General features: G+C 47.8%; 1 protein-coding gene across 3 annotated transcripts in view; it reads right to left on the reverse strand.

Annotated features, from left to right (window-relative positions):
• NELL1 (neural EGFL like 1) overlaps positions 1–14,493 on the reverse strand; it is an 867,563-nt gene extending 853,070 nt beyond the window's left edge. For all 3 annotated transcript variants that reach the window (XM_027115178.1, XM_027115177.1, XM_027115176.1), the window contains exons 1-2: positions 14,265–14,493; positions 5,615–5,743 (exon numbers count right to left, since the gene is read on the reverse strand). In XM_027115178.1, the coding sequence (XP_026970979.1) occupies positions 5,615–5,743; positions 14,265–14,319 (184 nt within the window). In that variant the 5' untranslated portion in view covers positions 14,320–14,493. The remainder of the gene's footprint in view (positions 1–5,614; positions 5,744–14,264) is intronic.
• Between the last annotated feature and the right edge of the window lie 2,119 nt (positions 14,494–16,612).

Here is a 16,612-nt window from a genome sequence, read left to right on the forward strand (position 1 = left end):
ATGTCTGCATCTTTATCCCAAAAATCTATAAATATATTACTTTACACAGCAAAAGAGTCACTGCAGATGTGACTGAGTTATGGATCTTAATATGAAGAAATTATCCTGGATTATCCAGGTGGACCCAATATAGGGAAAAGGACCCATAAGGGTCCTTATAAGGGAAAAAGGGAGCAGAAGAGTCAGTACCAGAGAAGAAAACATGCCAGAAACATAGAGAAGGAAATGTCACCTCAGAAGCAGAGGTTGAAGTGATGCACCCACAAGCCAAGGAATGTAAAAGCCTCTAGAGCTGGAAAAACAATAAATGGATTATCCTATAGAGGCTCTAGAAGGAACACAGCTCTGCCAACACCTTGATTTTAGCCCTTTTTAAAGCCCATTTTTGACTTCTGATTTCCAAGCAAAGTGTTGAAGTTTCAGCCTGGTTTCTCTTTGCTGCTTATAGTAAAAGGTAAGAAGAAAAAGACAGATTGAGGGAAGAGCTGTTAAGCAAAAAGGAACCAGGACTGATTATATGCAGAATTCCCAGCCTATCCAGATTGGAAAAGACAATAAAATTAGGAGATTCACTGTCAGGAAAAGTCTGCTCTGGAAAAAAGCCAAGGGTGTGGTTGAACCACCTTTTGCTAGTGACTCTGAAGGACCAAAGGGTCAGAATATTCAGTCACACAGAGGGTTCTTTGAAGAGATCATGGTTGTAATTCATGGATCCCCTCAGCCATCCCAGCAGAAGTCAGAAATAGAGATAAGATTATCTCGGAAAGATCTGTAAATGAGCCTTTTGTCTAATGGACAGGAGACCCTCTGCGTTCTTGAGAATGTTATACCAGCAGAAACACTGCCAACTTGGACTGAAGGGGACAGAAAGAACATGAAATGAAAGAAGGCTGATCGACTCCCAAAATTCTATAAGCAAGAAACAGGTTGATAAAACTATTCAACTACAAACCTATGCTACTGTTCATGAAAAAGAAGGATTCAGAGGAAAGAGTCACAAGCCCAGAAGGCAGAGTCAAGGACCATAGAGAATGATCCTCAGGCCCTGAAACCCAATGGAGTTTGCCCTGCTGGATTTCACATTTTCTTGAGCCTGGTGACCCCTTTCTTATTTCCAATTTTCCCTTTTGAACAGGAACTTCTATAACTGGCATCCTATACCTGTCCCACTATTATATTTTGTAAGCAGATTACTTGTTTTCTAGTTTCACAGATCCACAGATAAAGAGTAATTTTGCTCCAAAATGGCAAATACTCAGAGTCCCACTCATACCTGATTTAGATTATTTAGAGAGTGAGATTTGGAATTTTTCAACTGATGAGTGGATGAGATTTCAGACCCTGAGCTGATGTTATAATTGGTTAAGACTTTTGGAGATATTGGAATGGGGTGAATGTATTTTGCATGTGGGGCAGACAAGAATCTTTGGGGGCCAGTGGGCAGACTTTGTGGTAGGCAGAATAATGGCTCCCCAAAAATGTCAATGTCCCAATTGCCAAAACCTATGAAATATGTTACCTTACATGGCAAATGGACTTTGCAGATGTGATTAAATTACAGATTCAGAGATGGAGAGATTATCCAGGTAAGGTCATCACAAGAGACCTTGAAAGGGAAAAATCTCCTCAAAGTCCCATAATAAAGTTACTCTTCCCAGCAAAGAAGCTGAAAATCTCTCCCTATTGTTGGAGAGATTTGGGATGGTAGACATCCCAAAAGCAGCTGCTAAAGCAGAGAACACACAAACTAGAAAGCAGAGATCTAGCTCAGGGAATAAATAAATTGAGTGAATGACCAGCATATAAAGTAGGCAACAAGCCTTTCATAGAGCACATTGGACAGAGGAAATTTTAATTCAATTCAAAATGTTTACTTGTCACCTACTGTGTGCCATGCACAATACTTGGCCCTAGAGATGTAGGGGTATTTAGACAGGAAGACTTCTGCTTTCATGAAGCTTACAGATGAGCCAGGCTTCCATAGCAACTCTGTTGACAAAGTGTCAGCAGCACTTCTCAAATCAAGAATGGGATGGCGAAATGTCTATTTAGGTCTTCTGCCTATTTTTGGATTGGGTTGTTTGTTTCTTTGATATTGAGCTGCATGAGCTGCTTGTAAATTTTGGAAATTAATCCTTTGTCAGTTGCTTCATTTGCAAATATTTTCTCCCGTTCTGAGGGTTGTCTTTTCATCTTGTTTATGGTTTCCTTTGCTACGCAAAAGCTTTTAAGTTTCATTAGGTCCCATTTGTTTATTTTTGTTTTTATTTCCATTTCTCTAGGAGGTGGGTCAAAAAGGATCTTGCTGTGATTTCTGTCATAGGGTGTTCTGCCTATGTTTTCCTCCAAGAGTTTTACAGTGTCTGGTCTTACATTTAGGTCTTTAATCCATTTTGAGTTTATTTTTGTGTATGTTGTTAGGGAGTGTTCTAATTTCATTCTTTTACATGTAGCTGTCCAGTTTTCCCAGCACCACTTATTGAAGAGGCTGTCTTTTCTCCATTGTATATTCTTGCCTCCTTTATCAAAGATAAGGTGACCATATGTGCGTGGGTTTATCTCTGGTTTTTCTATCCTGCTCCATTGATCTATATTTCCATTTTTATGCCAGTACCATACTATCTTGATTACTGTAGCTTTGTAGTATAGTCTGAAGTCCGGGAGCCTGATTCCTCCAGCTCCGTTTTTCTTTCTCAAGATTGCTTTGGCTATTCGGGGTCTTTTGTGTTTCCATACAAAATGTGAAATATTTTGTTCTAGTTCTGTGAAAAATGCCAGTGGTAGTTTGATAGAGATTGCATTGAATCTGTAGATTGCTTTGGGTAGTATAGTCATTTTCACAATGTTGATTCTTCCAATCCAAGAACATGGTATATCTCTCCACTTACCTCAACATAATAAACAGCTTGCCAACAAACACATGAAAGGATGCTCAACATCATTAATCATTAGAGAAATGCAAATCAAAACTACAATGAGATATCCCACACCAGTCAGAATGGCCATCATCAAAAAATCTACAAACAATAAATGCTGGAGAGGGTGTGGAGAAAAGGGAACACTCTTGCACTGCTGGTGGGAATGTGAATTGGTACAGCCACTATGGAGAACAGTATGGAGGTTCCTTAAAAAACTAAAAATAGAACTACCATATGACCCAGCTATCCCACTACTGGATATATACCCTGAGAAAACCATAATTCAAAAAGAGTCATGTACCACAATGTTCATTGCAGCTCTATTGACAATAGCCAGGACATGGAAGCAACCTAAGTGTCCACCGACAGATGAATGGATAAAGAAGATGTGGCACATATATACAATGGCATATTATTCAGCCATAAAAATGAATGAAATTGACTTATTTGTAGTGAGGTGGATGGACCTAGAGTCTGTCATACAGAGTGAAGTTAAGTCAGAAAGAGAAAAACAAATACCTTACACTAACGTATATATGGAATCTAAAAAAAAAAAAAAAAACCATGGTCATGAAGAACCTAGGGGCAAGACGGGAATAAAGACGCAGACCTACTAGAAAATGGACTTGAGGACACGGGGAGGGGGAAGGGTAAGCTGGAACAAAGTGAGAGAGTGGTAGTGTATATATGGACATATATACACTACCAAATGTAAAATAGATAGCTAGTGGGAAGCAGTCGCATAGCACAGAGAGATCGGCTCGGTGCTTTGTGACCAGCTAGAAGGGTGGGATAGGGAGGGTGGGAGGGAGGGAGACGCAAGAGGGAAGAGATATGGGTATACATGTATAACTGATTCACTTCTTTATAAAGCAGAAACTAACACACCATTGTAAAGCAATTATACTCCAATAAAAATGTTAAAGAAAAAAAGAATGGAATGGCCTCTCAACAGTAACTGAAGAGACCTTGCACAATGCAAAGAGAAAACTAATCCTGTTTGTATTCTCTCAACCATGCCCAGTTTACTTACTTCACCAATTCCTTAGTAAGAGTAAGTGGAAATTAACATATCTGTAGTCTTGTTATATATTATTATATAGTAGTATCTGTAGATGTGCTGTATATTACTAAGAAGGTTTAAATTCTCTGCAGAGGGAATATATATATATATCTCATCCCATAATGTTGGTTCAGTCATTCTAAAATAATCCTTTTGTTATCTTCACAAAAGGCTGGGTTAAAAGAAGCCTGCCAGGCATTTTCATAGAGGAATATCTAGGCTGCCATATCTGATCAGATCACTTCCCTCCTTCAACTCATCAAAGGCCCCCACTGATCTGAGAGTAAAGTGAAAAACTAACATGGCTTATGGGCAAGGGTAATATTTGCAATAGTTAACAAGTACATGGCCTCCCACCTATCAAAATAGACACTGGCCATAAAGCGTCAGTACACCCAAGCCCGTGGATATAAGCTAAATATCAATTCTGCCTTCTGGGCCCAGTGTGACCTAGCCCCTGCCTACCTCTCCAGCCACTCACCACCTTGCAGCCATGCTAAATGTCTTTCCATTTGTTTCTGCCTTAAGACCTTCCTACATATTATTTTCTCTGCCCAGAATGCTCTGAGCCGCCACCTCTTCCTACACAAGCTTTCTATTCATTTTTCACTTTTCTGCTGACGTATCACTTTTTCAGGGTCACTTTTCCTGACCACCACTATCTCCCCACTCCCAATAAATCAGATCTCCCTGTATACTCTTATTTGGCAACCTATACACCCCGTTCATGGTAAGTATAGCCACTGGAAGTCAATAATTACTTGTGTAATGACTGTTTCTCTCACCACATTTATTTACTCTTACTAATAATCCTACTATTAGCATGTTGCCTGGTACACAATAGGAGTTCCATAATAACAGCTAATACTTACCAGGGATTTACTATGTTATCAGGCACTGTTTGAACCACTTTAATGGATTAGCTCCTCTAATCCTTGCACCTGCCCCATTAGGTACTATTATTTCAGATGAAGACACAGGCAGAGTCAGCCTAAGGAATCGCCCAAAGTCGCAAAGTCAATAAGTGGTAGGGTTGGAATTTAATCCCAGGCAGTCAGGCTCCAGAGCCCAGGCTTTTAAGAAGCGCACTGCACTGCCTTTATGAATGCTTGCTGAACAATTTAATGAATTATAGTCAAGTTTATAGTGGGCAGAACCAAGTAAGCTGTACCCCTAAGAAAATGCAGCCATGAAACATCCTCTTTGTGCATGGTCCACCCATTAAATGAGAGATAAAGATACAGGAACAGGAATGGACGTAGGTATAGGTAAAGATAGGAATAACAGTAGAAGAAATATCCTGTAAAAATAATGTGGCTGCCTGGCTGCCCATGGCTTTCAAGGACTTTACAAATTCATTCCACTTTAGAGCCCCACCAAAATCCCCCGGGAAATACGTCACTGCCAAGCCAAATATTTCATCAGCACGCCCCCGACGGCCCCCTCCCACACCCTCAGAACACCCCTCAAACATCTAAACACCCTCGGCATTTCTGAACATTCCTCATGACGGTAACACAAGGGAAATAGCAAATACACACAAATACCGACACATACACACCAGAGGAACAGTCCCCAGACAGACCCTCCTCCCCAAGTTCTGCCCCCATGCAAAGGAGAAAAATGCCTTTACCTTTAAATAAAAATGCTTTGCTGGTATTGTGCAGTCCAGACACCTGAGTGACTCCACGGGTGGTGTTCACGAGGTCGAGCTCAGTGATAACATCCATCTGAAGGTGGGGATCCATCCCAAAGCCCACCACTGCAAAGGAACAAAGAGCCATCTGGGCTTAAAATGCTGACTTGCTTGCGGAACATGGAACAGAAATGACAGAGGCCACAGGAGTGGCAGGGAATACAAGGAACCCAGCGATGAGTGCTTAGAGATGCTCTTTCCCTGGATGGAAAATGAAGGCAACTCTTTGCTCCATCACCCCCACTGATACTGTGGTTTTTTCATCCCTTCCCCCTCTCCCATTCCCCATGACAGATTGATAATCCCTATGCAAAACCCTAGGGGCCAAATATATTTCAGAACTCAGACTGGATCATCTGTTGGAAAGCTAATATGGCCCATATACTACATTCTATGTAACACCCTCAGCAAAGTCTGCATCAGTCCCCCATCACCAAACACAATATTTGTAGAGCAAGAAGTCTGATGTTGTCCTCTAATTGGTATAAATAAAGACTATAAATAGCCTCATATCTGTTCAGGTCAAGTTTTGCCTCCAAAGGAGTTCAGCTCAGGGTAGGTTTTGCTGTCAGGTGAGTTATGAAGAAACTTCGGGTTTCTGAGCTTTTTTAGATTTGGGAACTGTGGATACAGGATTGTGGCCCTGATCTACCTGCTTCAGAGACTGATACAGTAGTGAAATCTGACACCACCGTCACCAGGAAACACCTCCACAGAGCACTATTAATGAGGCAACAACACCTTCCATAAAGAGGAAGAAAATGAGAGGGATCCTGACCCTGATGGATAAGGGTGGCAGAGGGACTGGCCAGGAAAGAGAATCCCCAGAACAATGGATGTAGATTTCAAGGGGATTCCTGAAAAGCTAGACACCCTGACACCTCTTGTTGGAGAAACTTAGCACAGAGAAACAGGGCCCTGAGCCCTCCTTGCCTCATCTGAAAAAGGCAAATCCTTAAGCCTGTCTCTCATCTACAGGGTGTTCTGCAGAATGATTCACTCCTGACTGCAAAGTGGCTTCCAATTATATATATTAATAAGGCTAGCGATCAGTCCAAGGGACTATGTTTAAGCCATTCCTAAAGGCTGTGCCTGTCTACACTTAGCACCTCAGTAGTGCAATTCTGACTGCACAGCTGGAAATGTTTTAATCAGCAACAACTGTCAACGTTTGTCTGGTGGTAATGCAGTCGCTGAGGCAAGATTTGGAGAGCTTACACCCAATTTGTTCCAGAGAGACCGAGTGCATTTCATCAGGGCACCAAGCGCTGTGACAATCTCATCTGTCCTCCTGCCCTCACCTCTTTCCCCACAGATCTGGAGAAGGAAATGTACCCTCTCCTCACTCTTTTCCTGTTAGGAAACAGGGGCTGCTGCAGCAATCTAGGCTTCTGTCCACAGAAGGTGGCTCTGGGAAGGGTCTTTGGAGCCGAAGGTGGACAAAGGGTTAAATTAAAGGCACATGCATAGAGCTGCCTTCTCAATTTTTGTCAGGCTTCCCCTCGTCCTCTGAAATGCAGCCAGATGCGAGACCAGTTTACCCAAAGACAACTCATTCATTCAGTCGTTTTTCAACAGATATGACTGAGTGCTTTCTATGTAACACACACACTGCATTGCGAGGCACTGGAGATGGCCTCCCTGGGCATGCATTCCTAGGGCAGCGGGTGAGGAGAGGGCAAAAAATAAACAAATACATAAATAAGATAATTTGAGATGGCAATAAATGCCATGAAGAAAATAAAACAGTTATGAAACAGAAAGCAGCTTGGGTGGAGGCTTAAAAAGGGTGGTAGAGGAAGGTTCCTCTGAGCAGACAACTGATGACTACAGCGGCTGGCGATGTTGCAGTCATTCCGGAAGGGAAGACCTGGAGGGGAAAGCTTTCCAGGTTTAGAGAACAGAAAATGCAAATGCAAACCAGGAACAAACTTGGCGTGTAGAGGAAACAGTGAAAAGGCTAGTGTGGCCAGAGCAGAGTGAGCCCGGGGGAGAGTGGTAGAAAATGAGGCCCCAGAGTAGGCCCTGCCTTGTGAGCTGCAACAAGGAAAGGGACAGTATTCTAATCGCAATGGAGTATCACTGGAGGGCTTTAAGGTATGTGTTTAAGGGGAGGAAGAGTGGGATGTGCTCTGATTTACCTTAGGATCTCACTTAAGGTTCCATCCTACCTGCTTGACACAGACTCCACTCACAAAGACTGATGACTGACCGAGTACCTACTCTGTGCAAAGAAGTACTGTGCTAACGGGCATCTATCAGCCCAGGTCACAGCACCATAAGCCTCTTGTTGAGACTGGCAATGTTTTTCTCCAAGTGAGCTCAGATACCAGCAGTTCTATGATCACCTTGAAAAGGCAGGAAAGGAACTAATATTTCAGTTTGATCTATAGTGCTCTACACCTATATGGCAGAAATTAAATTAAGAGTGATCTCAGAGGACCTCCACACTAGTCTATCTCTGGCCAGGAATCTGGAACGTGGTTTGGGAAATGTGCCCTTAGCTGGACACAAGAGGAAGGAAGCATCCCTGTAGCCTCAGTGTCTTGCACAAGGCTTCATATATGTCAGGCCCTGAATTTAGGACCTGATTAATTTTTATTTTTTTTTTTGCGGTACGCGGGCCTCTCACTGTTGTGGCCTCTCCCGTTGCAGAGCACAGGCTCCGGACGCACAGGCTCAGCGGCCATGGCTCACGGGCCCAGCCGCTCCGCGGCATGTGGGATCTTCCCAGACCGGGGCACGAACCCGTGTCCCCTGCATCGGCAGAAGGCCTCTCAACCACTGCACCACCAGGGAAGCCCAGGACCTGATTAATTAATTGATGAGTGGATGTATGATCACTGCTTTGGGTGCAGTGATCTAAGGGCAATATGCATACCTGAGGAATACCACGAGAGGACAGGATGGCATTCGAGCCCAGGAAACCTTCTAAAAGGAATATGGTTGACCGAATTCTTGGCTTCAAATCTTTACCCTGGATTTCCCTGGTGGCACAGTGGTTAAGAATCCACCTGCCAATGCAGGGGACAGGGGTTCCATCCCTGGTCCGGGAAGATCCCACATGCTGCAGAGTGCATGCGCCACAACCCATGCGCCACAACCACTGAGCCTGCGCTCTAGAGCCCGTGAGTCACAACTACTGAGCCGGTGTGCCACAACTCCTGAAGCCCATGCGCCTAAAGCCTGTGCTCTGCACCAAGAGAAGCCACCGCAAAACACGCGCCTCAAGAGTAGTCCCCACTCGGGGCAACTAGAAGAAGACTGCTCGCAGCAATGAAGATCCAGTGCAGCCAAAATTAAATTAAAAAAACAAATCTTTACCCCTCCCATAGCCACACCCTTTGCTATGTGGCTTTGCATGTCCTTCCACTAGAGTGGGAGTAAACCTCCCCACCCCTTGACTTTGAGCCCAGCCATGTAACTAGTTTGGGTCATTAGGATGTTAGCAATGTCACACAAGCAGAGGCTTGGATGTGCCTGTGTGGTGGGGCCTGTTCTCTTGTACCTCTGCATCACAGTGAGAAAAACATGGCCCTACTGGGCCCCTGCTCCACGGAGACTAAGACACACGGAGCAGACACCCTAGCTGGGTTTGGAACGACTCCCAGCCCAACCTGGCCCCAGAGAGCCAATACCAAACCAACCGACAGACGCGTGAACCGAAAGAAATGTTGCTTTGAGTTTAGGGTGGCAGTAGTTGACCAACGCGGGGACTGAAGACCCACAATAATGGTTATCCCTAAGCTGTTTGAATCTCCCAAACTTGGAGCCCTGCAACCGGACAAGCCTCAAAGGCACCCACACAGATTCTGTAGAACTGGCAGAACACCCCAATGGTGCCCTTGGATTCCCATCTCCATGTGAGAACACCTCAATCTGGAAAGTGTTGTGGAAACAACACTAAACTAAGAGCCACTTTCAGTCCCGTCTCTTCTCCCTACTAAATTTGTGCCCTTGGAACAATCATTTCACTTCTCCGAGCCTCACTTCCCTTAACTGTAAAATGGGGATAATACCCGCCTCCCAGCCTCGTGAGGTTTCAGTGATAACTGTATGAACACTCCTAGCACATATCTGGTGCCCAGCTGGGGTCTGCTGCGTCTGTCTTTCACAGGACCAGCTCTCCAGACCATTCCAGCTCCCTGGTCCTCAACTCCACTGGAATCATACGAAAGATACAGGCGGCTCCCATTTTCCCAACCCCTCCACATGCCCAGATGACGTAGAAGGGCTTCTCACTCTGGCTGTGCTTTTTTTTTTTTTCTTTAATTTATTTTTTGGCTGCGTTGGGTCTTCGTTGCTGTGCGTGGGCTTTCTCTAGTTGCGGTGAGCGGGGGCTACTCTTCATCGCGGTGCGCGGGCTTCTCATTGCAGTGGCTTCTCTTGTTGCGGAGCATGGGCTCTAGGCATGTGGGCTTCATTAGTTGTGGCTCGCGGGCTCTAGAGCACAGGCTCAGTAGTTGTGGTGCATGGGCTTAGTTGCTCCGCAGCATGTGGGATCTTCCCGGACCAGGGATCAAACCCGTGTCCCCTGCATCAGCAGGCAGATTCTTAACCACTGTGCCACCAGGGAAGTCCCTGGCTGTGCTTTGTGAAATCTATATATTAAATGTATATTAACCCCTCCCCCTATACCCTGCAAGCGAAGGGGCTTCCCTGGCTTTAAGATAACTGTATTCCTCTAGTCATGAAAACATCCCATTAAAACAGAACAAGAGAAATCAATTAGGCTTCCAGAAACAGAACTGTATTCTTTTCTCTAAGTGGTCCCCTTCAAGATGAAAATACCTGGTGCCAATAGCTGGATGAGTAAAAGATAGCACTTTGCCCACTGCCTAAAAAATCAGAAAATCTATTAATAAGGCAGCATTTGCATGGCTTCACCTGAACCTTATACAGTATGAAAGTGTTGGTTCCATAAAAATATTTTTTTTATTTTAATGTTTCTGCTTCTTATCCAAGCATGGAGCTCTTGCCCTTTCCAAGGAAACTCTATTGAAGTTTTCTACTTTGGCCATAACTGCTCTCAAATGGCTGAAACCGGGTATTGGAATTAAGCAGGATAAAAAGCTTCTGGGGGAAAAAAAATATTTTTTAAAACCTGGAAGGCAGCATGTCAATGTCACAGAGGCCCTTGAGGCCTGGCTCTGAGATTCAGAATCTCCGCCCTAATCTCCCAGGACACCTGCTGCTGGCCACTCCTCAGCCTAGCCCAGAGAGTGCTGAGGCCCAAAGCCCACTCAGTCCACCTTCAGGGTCCCAGGCCTAAGCTCCCACGCGAATCCTCCTGGACGTGGCTCACTTCAGATCTAATCCAGCTCACTGTGCATGGTGGCAGCTGTTTTCCTCTGGCCCATGCAGGGGAATACGATGCTGCAGAGTTGCTCTAAGACCTCATTTACCAGCAAGATTTCACAACCATTTGATCGGATTTGGGCCTCTGGACTCCTACAAAGTTTCTTACTACCCCGAAAGCAACGTCCTTAAAGAACATGCTCTAAGCCTGTTCCAAGTCAGCCAATATTTCACATGATCACTGGAGGCTGGAGGCTTTTGTTCACAGCTCTATTATTCAATTCATAGTTAATGAACTGCCTGGGAGGTGCTTCTAAAAGAAAAGCTCTCCTTTCCAGCAGGTGGCAGCAAAAGGCATTCACTCAGCCCCAGGGGCTCCCTCTAACCATTGCCCTGGCGACCAAACCACACTTGAAAGCCATGGGGGAGTAATCACTGAGTTTTACATTATTCACACTTCCAGGTTACTGGAGAAAACTCATGGACGTAATGTATTATTACTGCTGTTATCGTAGGCTTCTAAATTTTCATTATTAGTGAGGTACCTGGAAATCTCAGATTTTTTTCACCCAGAAATAACCAGCACTGGAGAACAGGACCTATTCTTGACTCCACTTTACTCTTTAAAACAAATTCTCTGAACAATGAGTAATTTAAGCAGCTTCCTGTGACACCTATCATTAGATCTTTTCATATGTAACTGCTACTGCACTGCAGTGCTGCTTTAATTAAAATGTGCCTGATACCATCTGTTCATTTCCATTAAAAGGCAGTGATATCTGAGCAGCTCACTCAGTGAACCACGTGTTTATTTCATCTTGGACTGTTAACAGCCCAGACAGCAATTGTGGCACTTGACAAATAAACTTTCCGAGTGGCTGTTTGGATCCTGATAAACTAATTGAGAGCCAGGCTTAGCTACCTCAGAGGATGGATGTGTGATGCTCGTATGATGGTTCCTGGCCAAAACCAAAGAAAAAAATTGCTCATCAGACCACCTCAAGCTGCAAGAAATTGTAAGTGAAAGAAGTGAGATATAATTCCCCCCGTCTTTCTCATTCTTCTGATAATTTCTGTAGAAGAAATAGGTAGCCTCTGGTGTTCAAAGAGTACCAAGTGGCATGGAAAACTCAAGCTCCCTAAGCAACTGCCACAACCAATGGGCAGATCCTTCCATGCTTCCTTGACTTTGGACAAGCTGTGCCCTCTGCCTGGAATGCTTTCCCTACTCTGCGCACCTGGAAAACTCCCTACAAAGCCTTCCAGACACAACTTTCAAACGTCACCTCCTGATTAAAGTCTTCCCTGACTACCGACCACCCCTCCCCAGAATTCACTCCTACCTCCCCTCCTCTGTTTCCTCAATACAAACTCCTGTACTCCCACCTCTCTTCCCCCCACCCCCATCAAGCTGTACAATAAAAATGCTTTTCAGTCTCTATCTAGATTCTCAGCTAAGCTGTAAGTTTCTGGAAGTCAAGCAAGCCGGTTCCTCTTTATATAAGCAATCCTGGCACCCAGCAAGACACTCAACTCTTCGCTGAATGAATGAATAGATACAGGAGTAAATCTTCCCTGCAAGAGAATGTTTACAAGTTTTAAAGGGGCTTGATGTGGGGAAGGGGAAAAGACAGGGTCGTTAAAGATCTCCAAAAGCAACGTGCCCTGGAGACACAGTCCACTTCTGGGGGAAGCACTTTTTGCCGACTTTTCAAAAGAGTAATGAGAACAAAGGACGTTAAGTATATTTGGTTGTGATGTGCACTTGAGACCTGAAATGCCCGACGCTGCCCTCTCCCCCACCTAGTTTCTCTCTCTTCGGTTCCAATTCTCTGCACGCAGGGCTGCTAGCCCAGGCTCTGCACTAGCCTCGCCTGCCCTGATCTTCCGGGGGCGCGTTTTTTCCAGTGTGTTCTCGGTTTTTAAAGGACTAACCCATCTAGATGGGCCGGCACTCAAGAAGCACCTATTCTAGGCTGGACCGAGTCTTGGCACCTCGGCAGCCTGGGGAGCTCGGATGGAGATAGGAAAGGGATGGGGATGCCTTTTGTCCGCGGAGAAGTCCACACCCGCCGCTCTTTCATTAAGCAAAGGAAAAGCTGCTTCCCGCTCAGTCCTGGGGAAAATGGAAAGGGCCAGCGGAGGGAACTTTTGAGCGGACCAAGGCCGGGCATCCCTCCCCAGCCCTCTACAGATAAACTCTGCATGGGAAGGAGGCTATGCCTCTAGAGAAGGGAAATGAGAGTGATAAAAGAGAAAAGCAGAGGGAGTGACTACACACCGATTCTGGGGTGCAAAGTCGGCCGCGCGTGGCGAGGATGGCTAGCGTAGGGATGAAACCCCGCGACGCCCCACCCCATCCCTGGGGGCAGGGTCCTATTTTTGCTAATCTCCTCCTCCATCCCACCCCACCCCCACCTTTCCAAATCTACTACTAGTCCCCTGGAGAAGGCGGCTGAGAGAGGGTCTCCAAACCCCAGGGGACATGGGGGCTGGGGGCGAGTAGAAGCTGAAGGAAGGAGGCGCGCTTAGAGTCCTCACAACTGCGTCTCTGGAGGCAGAAAGAAGTGGGGACTTCAGAAAATTACGCCAATTATCCTTGCCTCCCCTTTACAACCCCCAACGTGCAGTTATAGCACGGGAAAACTAGTGCGAGCTTGAGAGAATCTCCCCGGGATTGCCCCCACAGTTCCAATTCCCCCCAGTTTGTCCTGCCCTCTGGGGGAGGGGGGGATAGGGGTGGCAAGAGAGACCACTCCTGGAGTTCCCCTGGGGAAGAGTCAGGAGGGGACGAGGAAGAGATCGCGGAATCCCAGGATCGCCCGCAGCCCTCACCCCGCGCCGCGCCCTCCCGGCCCTCGCAGCGCCCGCCGGCCGGAAGCGCTCCCTCTGCGGCCCGGCGGGACGCAAGGACAGCGGTTTCCACCGCACCTGTCAAGTTCACGGGTGTGGGGCTCGCGGACCCGCCCTACTGTGGGTTTCGACCCGGAAGCCGGTTACTAGCAGCAGGAGGGTGCGCCCGAATGGCCGCGCCCCTCACTCCTGCGTCCGCCAGGCCGTGTCCTCCGGGAAGGGGGCACTCCTCGGGGGGCATCTTCCAGCCTGTGAGTCCCACTTTTCACCCTTTCACCTGGACCGGGGCAGAGAGGTTCGAGGGACCCATCCACGCCCTTCCCCGGACCAGTGCAGAGCTCAGCTCCAGCTCTCCTCACGCCTAGGTGGGCACCGGGCACAGCGGCGCGGCTCCCCCCTATCCCTGGATCCCTCCGACAGCCACAGCCGTGCTTACCTGTCCTGGCGGTGCACACACAAAACCACACAATTAAGATCACATCCTTCGGCATCGCTCCCAAGGGTCCCCGCCGAACCGGGCGCGCGGAAGCCAGGAGGAAACAAATGCGCCTCGATTCCGAGGCGCGCCGGGCTCGCAGCCGCCAAACTTGCTAGCGGGCGGCGGGGGAGGTGGCTCGGCAGCGCCGGGTGCTGCGCTCGGGGATCGCGCCCAGGAAGGCGGCCCCGGCCGCCCCGCCCCCAGCCCGTCCCCCAGAGCGGGCGGCGGCACCCTGCTTGGGCCCCGGCCCCCGCTGCGGCTGCGCTCTCCTCGGAGCTGGAGCGGGAGCGCGGGGCTCGGCCACTCCGGCAGGTTGCGCTCGGCGCTGGGAGCGGCTTCCCCTCCGCTGCGAAGACCCGGGCGGACGGCGCAGCAGCCGCTACCACTCGGAGCACCGGAGCTGGAGTCCCAGGACCCGCGGGCAAAAGGGAGGAGCTGGAGGCGGAAGCACCCCTTCGGCTTCACGCTCTCCAGCCGAGACGAGCCGGCCTCGCCACCACCGCTGTCTCTGCCTCCGTGCCGCGCTGGAGACTGTAGAAGTTGCCCTAGTTCATCTTGGTCGAGACTGAGAACCGCGGAGCCCCCGCGGGTGGGTTTTTTTCCAGGGGGAATCCCGACCCAGGTGGCGCCAAAGAGCGCGCCCAGCCCCTCCCCGGAAAACAATTACTCGGGATTTGCTTAGGCAACTGGTTGGCGAGGGGCGAGTAGGGCACTGAGGGGAATGATGGCCGAGTCGCGGCTCGCCACCTGCACCTTCTGTCCCCTCTCCCCGGTGGGTCCCTCTGACTGGGTACACGCTTTGGAGGTTCAGGGAGAGGACGCTGAGGCAGGGGGCCCAGAAAAAGGGTCGCTGAACCCGAGCGAGCCACGGTGGGGTTTGGGGGGTCTACTTGCAAGCCTTCCGGTTCCGCAGGTCAGATGCTGCCACTTTGGGGAAATTCCTAACCTTTTTTTTTTTTTTCTTGAGTGACTTTCTCGATGGTTTTGTCAAAAGCCATCATAGTCACTTTTAGGCCTGTCCCGCAGTCCCTCTGGGACCCTCCCGAGCACCATTACCCGGAGAGAAAAGCTGGGCTTTGTTTTAGGAGTGTGGGAAAGAACTCAAGTCCTCCTCCTTCTATGTGACCCCCTTCTGGAACAGAGCCTTCCCTAGAAATAGCTCCCAGGTTTGTCACACTTCCATCCAGGAATGTTATTTATAACTAGGATGCAGAGTCGTGAAATCAGACATGACAGAACCTTTGATTTGTACCAAATGAGCCCCACGTGATTTAAAACTCCTCCGCTTGCTCGCACTGGTCCCCTCTCCGAGTCCACCCCACACCTCTGATACTGGCAACAGGGATCCCAGAGAAGGAAAGGGAAACTTCTCTGAACACAACCCTCCCTTATTTCCCAGGAGACAATTCCAACGTTCCAGAATCCTCTTCACTAATAAGGATCTGCCCTTCTCACCTCTCGTGCCCCCTCTCACTCCCTGTACTCGTAACCCCTACATCGCTATGATCCCAGGATCCACCACTGAAGGTCACCAAACTTGCAACACAGTTTATTAAGAGAAGGTGTTTTTTTTTGTTGTTTTTTGTTTTTCAAGTACGCGGGCTTCTCACTGCTGTGGCCTCTCCCCTTGCGGAGCACAGGCTCCGGATGCACAGGCTCCGGACGCGCAGGCTCAGCGGCCATGGCTCATGGGCCCAGCCGCTCTGCGGCATGCGGGATCCTCCCATGCGCATGCGGGATCCTCCCGGACCCGGGCACGAACCCGTGTCCCCCGTATCGGCAGGCGGACTCCCAACCACTGCGCCACCAGGGAAGCCCTTAAGAGGAGGTTTTATCTGCATACTCTTCTGATCTCTGCCCTATTTTTCTGGATATTTCTGTATGCAAGCCACTGTCCCACTAGGCCCTTTGCATTGTGGTCCCTTAGCAGATGAAAAAGGAAATGAACAAGAGATAAATTCCAGCTCCTACCAGCTGAAGTAGAAGAAGGGAAGCCAACAAAGAAGTGTACTGCCACTCCAAAGTTGAGTTGAAGGATTGAGGTAAACTGACGTCAAGGCTGAACTGATTCTCCATCTCTTCTGGGATCAGCTCCAGCCCAGAGGGGATCTGTCTGCCTTGACTCTCTCTGTGTGTTTTCATTACAGAGTCAGGACTTTTTCCTTCTACCTGGAGCATGTTACATTTAAAGCTAACATTAAAATCACACATCTTTCAGAAAATTGGATTCCCCAAGTTTAGTTGAGCCTAATGAACGAGAACTCCCCTACACCATGTTGTGTTGTGAGACCCATGCCCCCTGTCTC

This window comes from Aethalodelphis obliquidens, unplaced genomic scaffold (genome assembly GCF_003676395.1).
Source record: "Aethalodelphis obliquidens isolate GAN/ISIS:26980383/991018 unplaced genomic scaffold, ASM367639v1 scaffold14, whole genome shotgun sequence".
NCBI classification, from domain to species: Eukaryota; Metazoa; Chordata; class Mammalia; order Artiodactyla; family Delphinidae; genus Aethalodelphis; species Aethalodelphis obliquidens.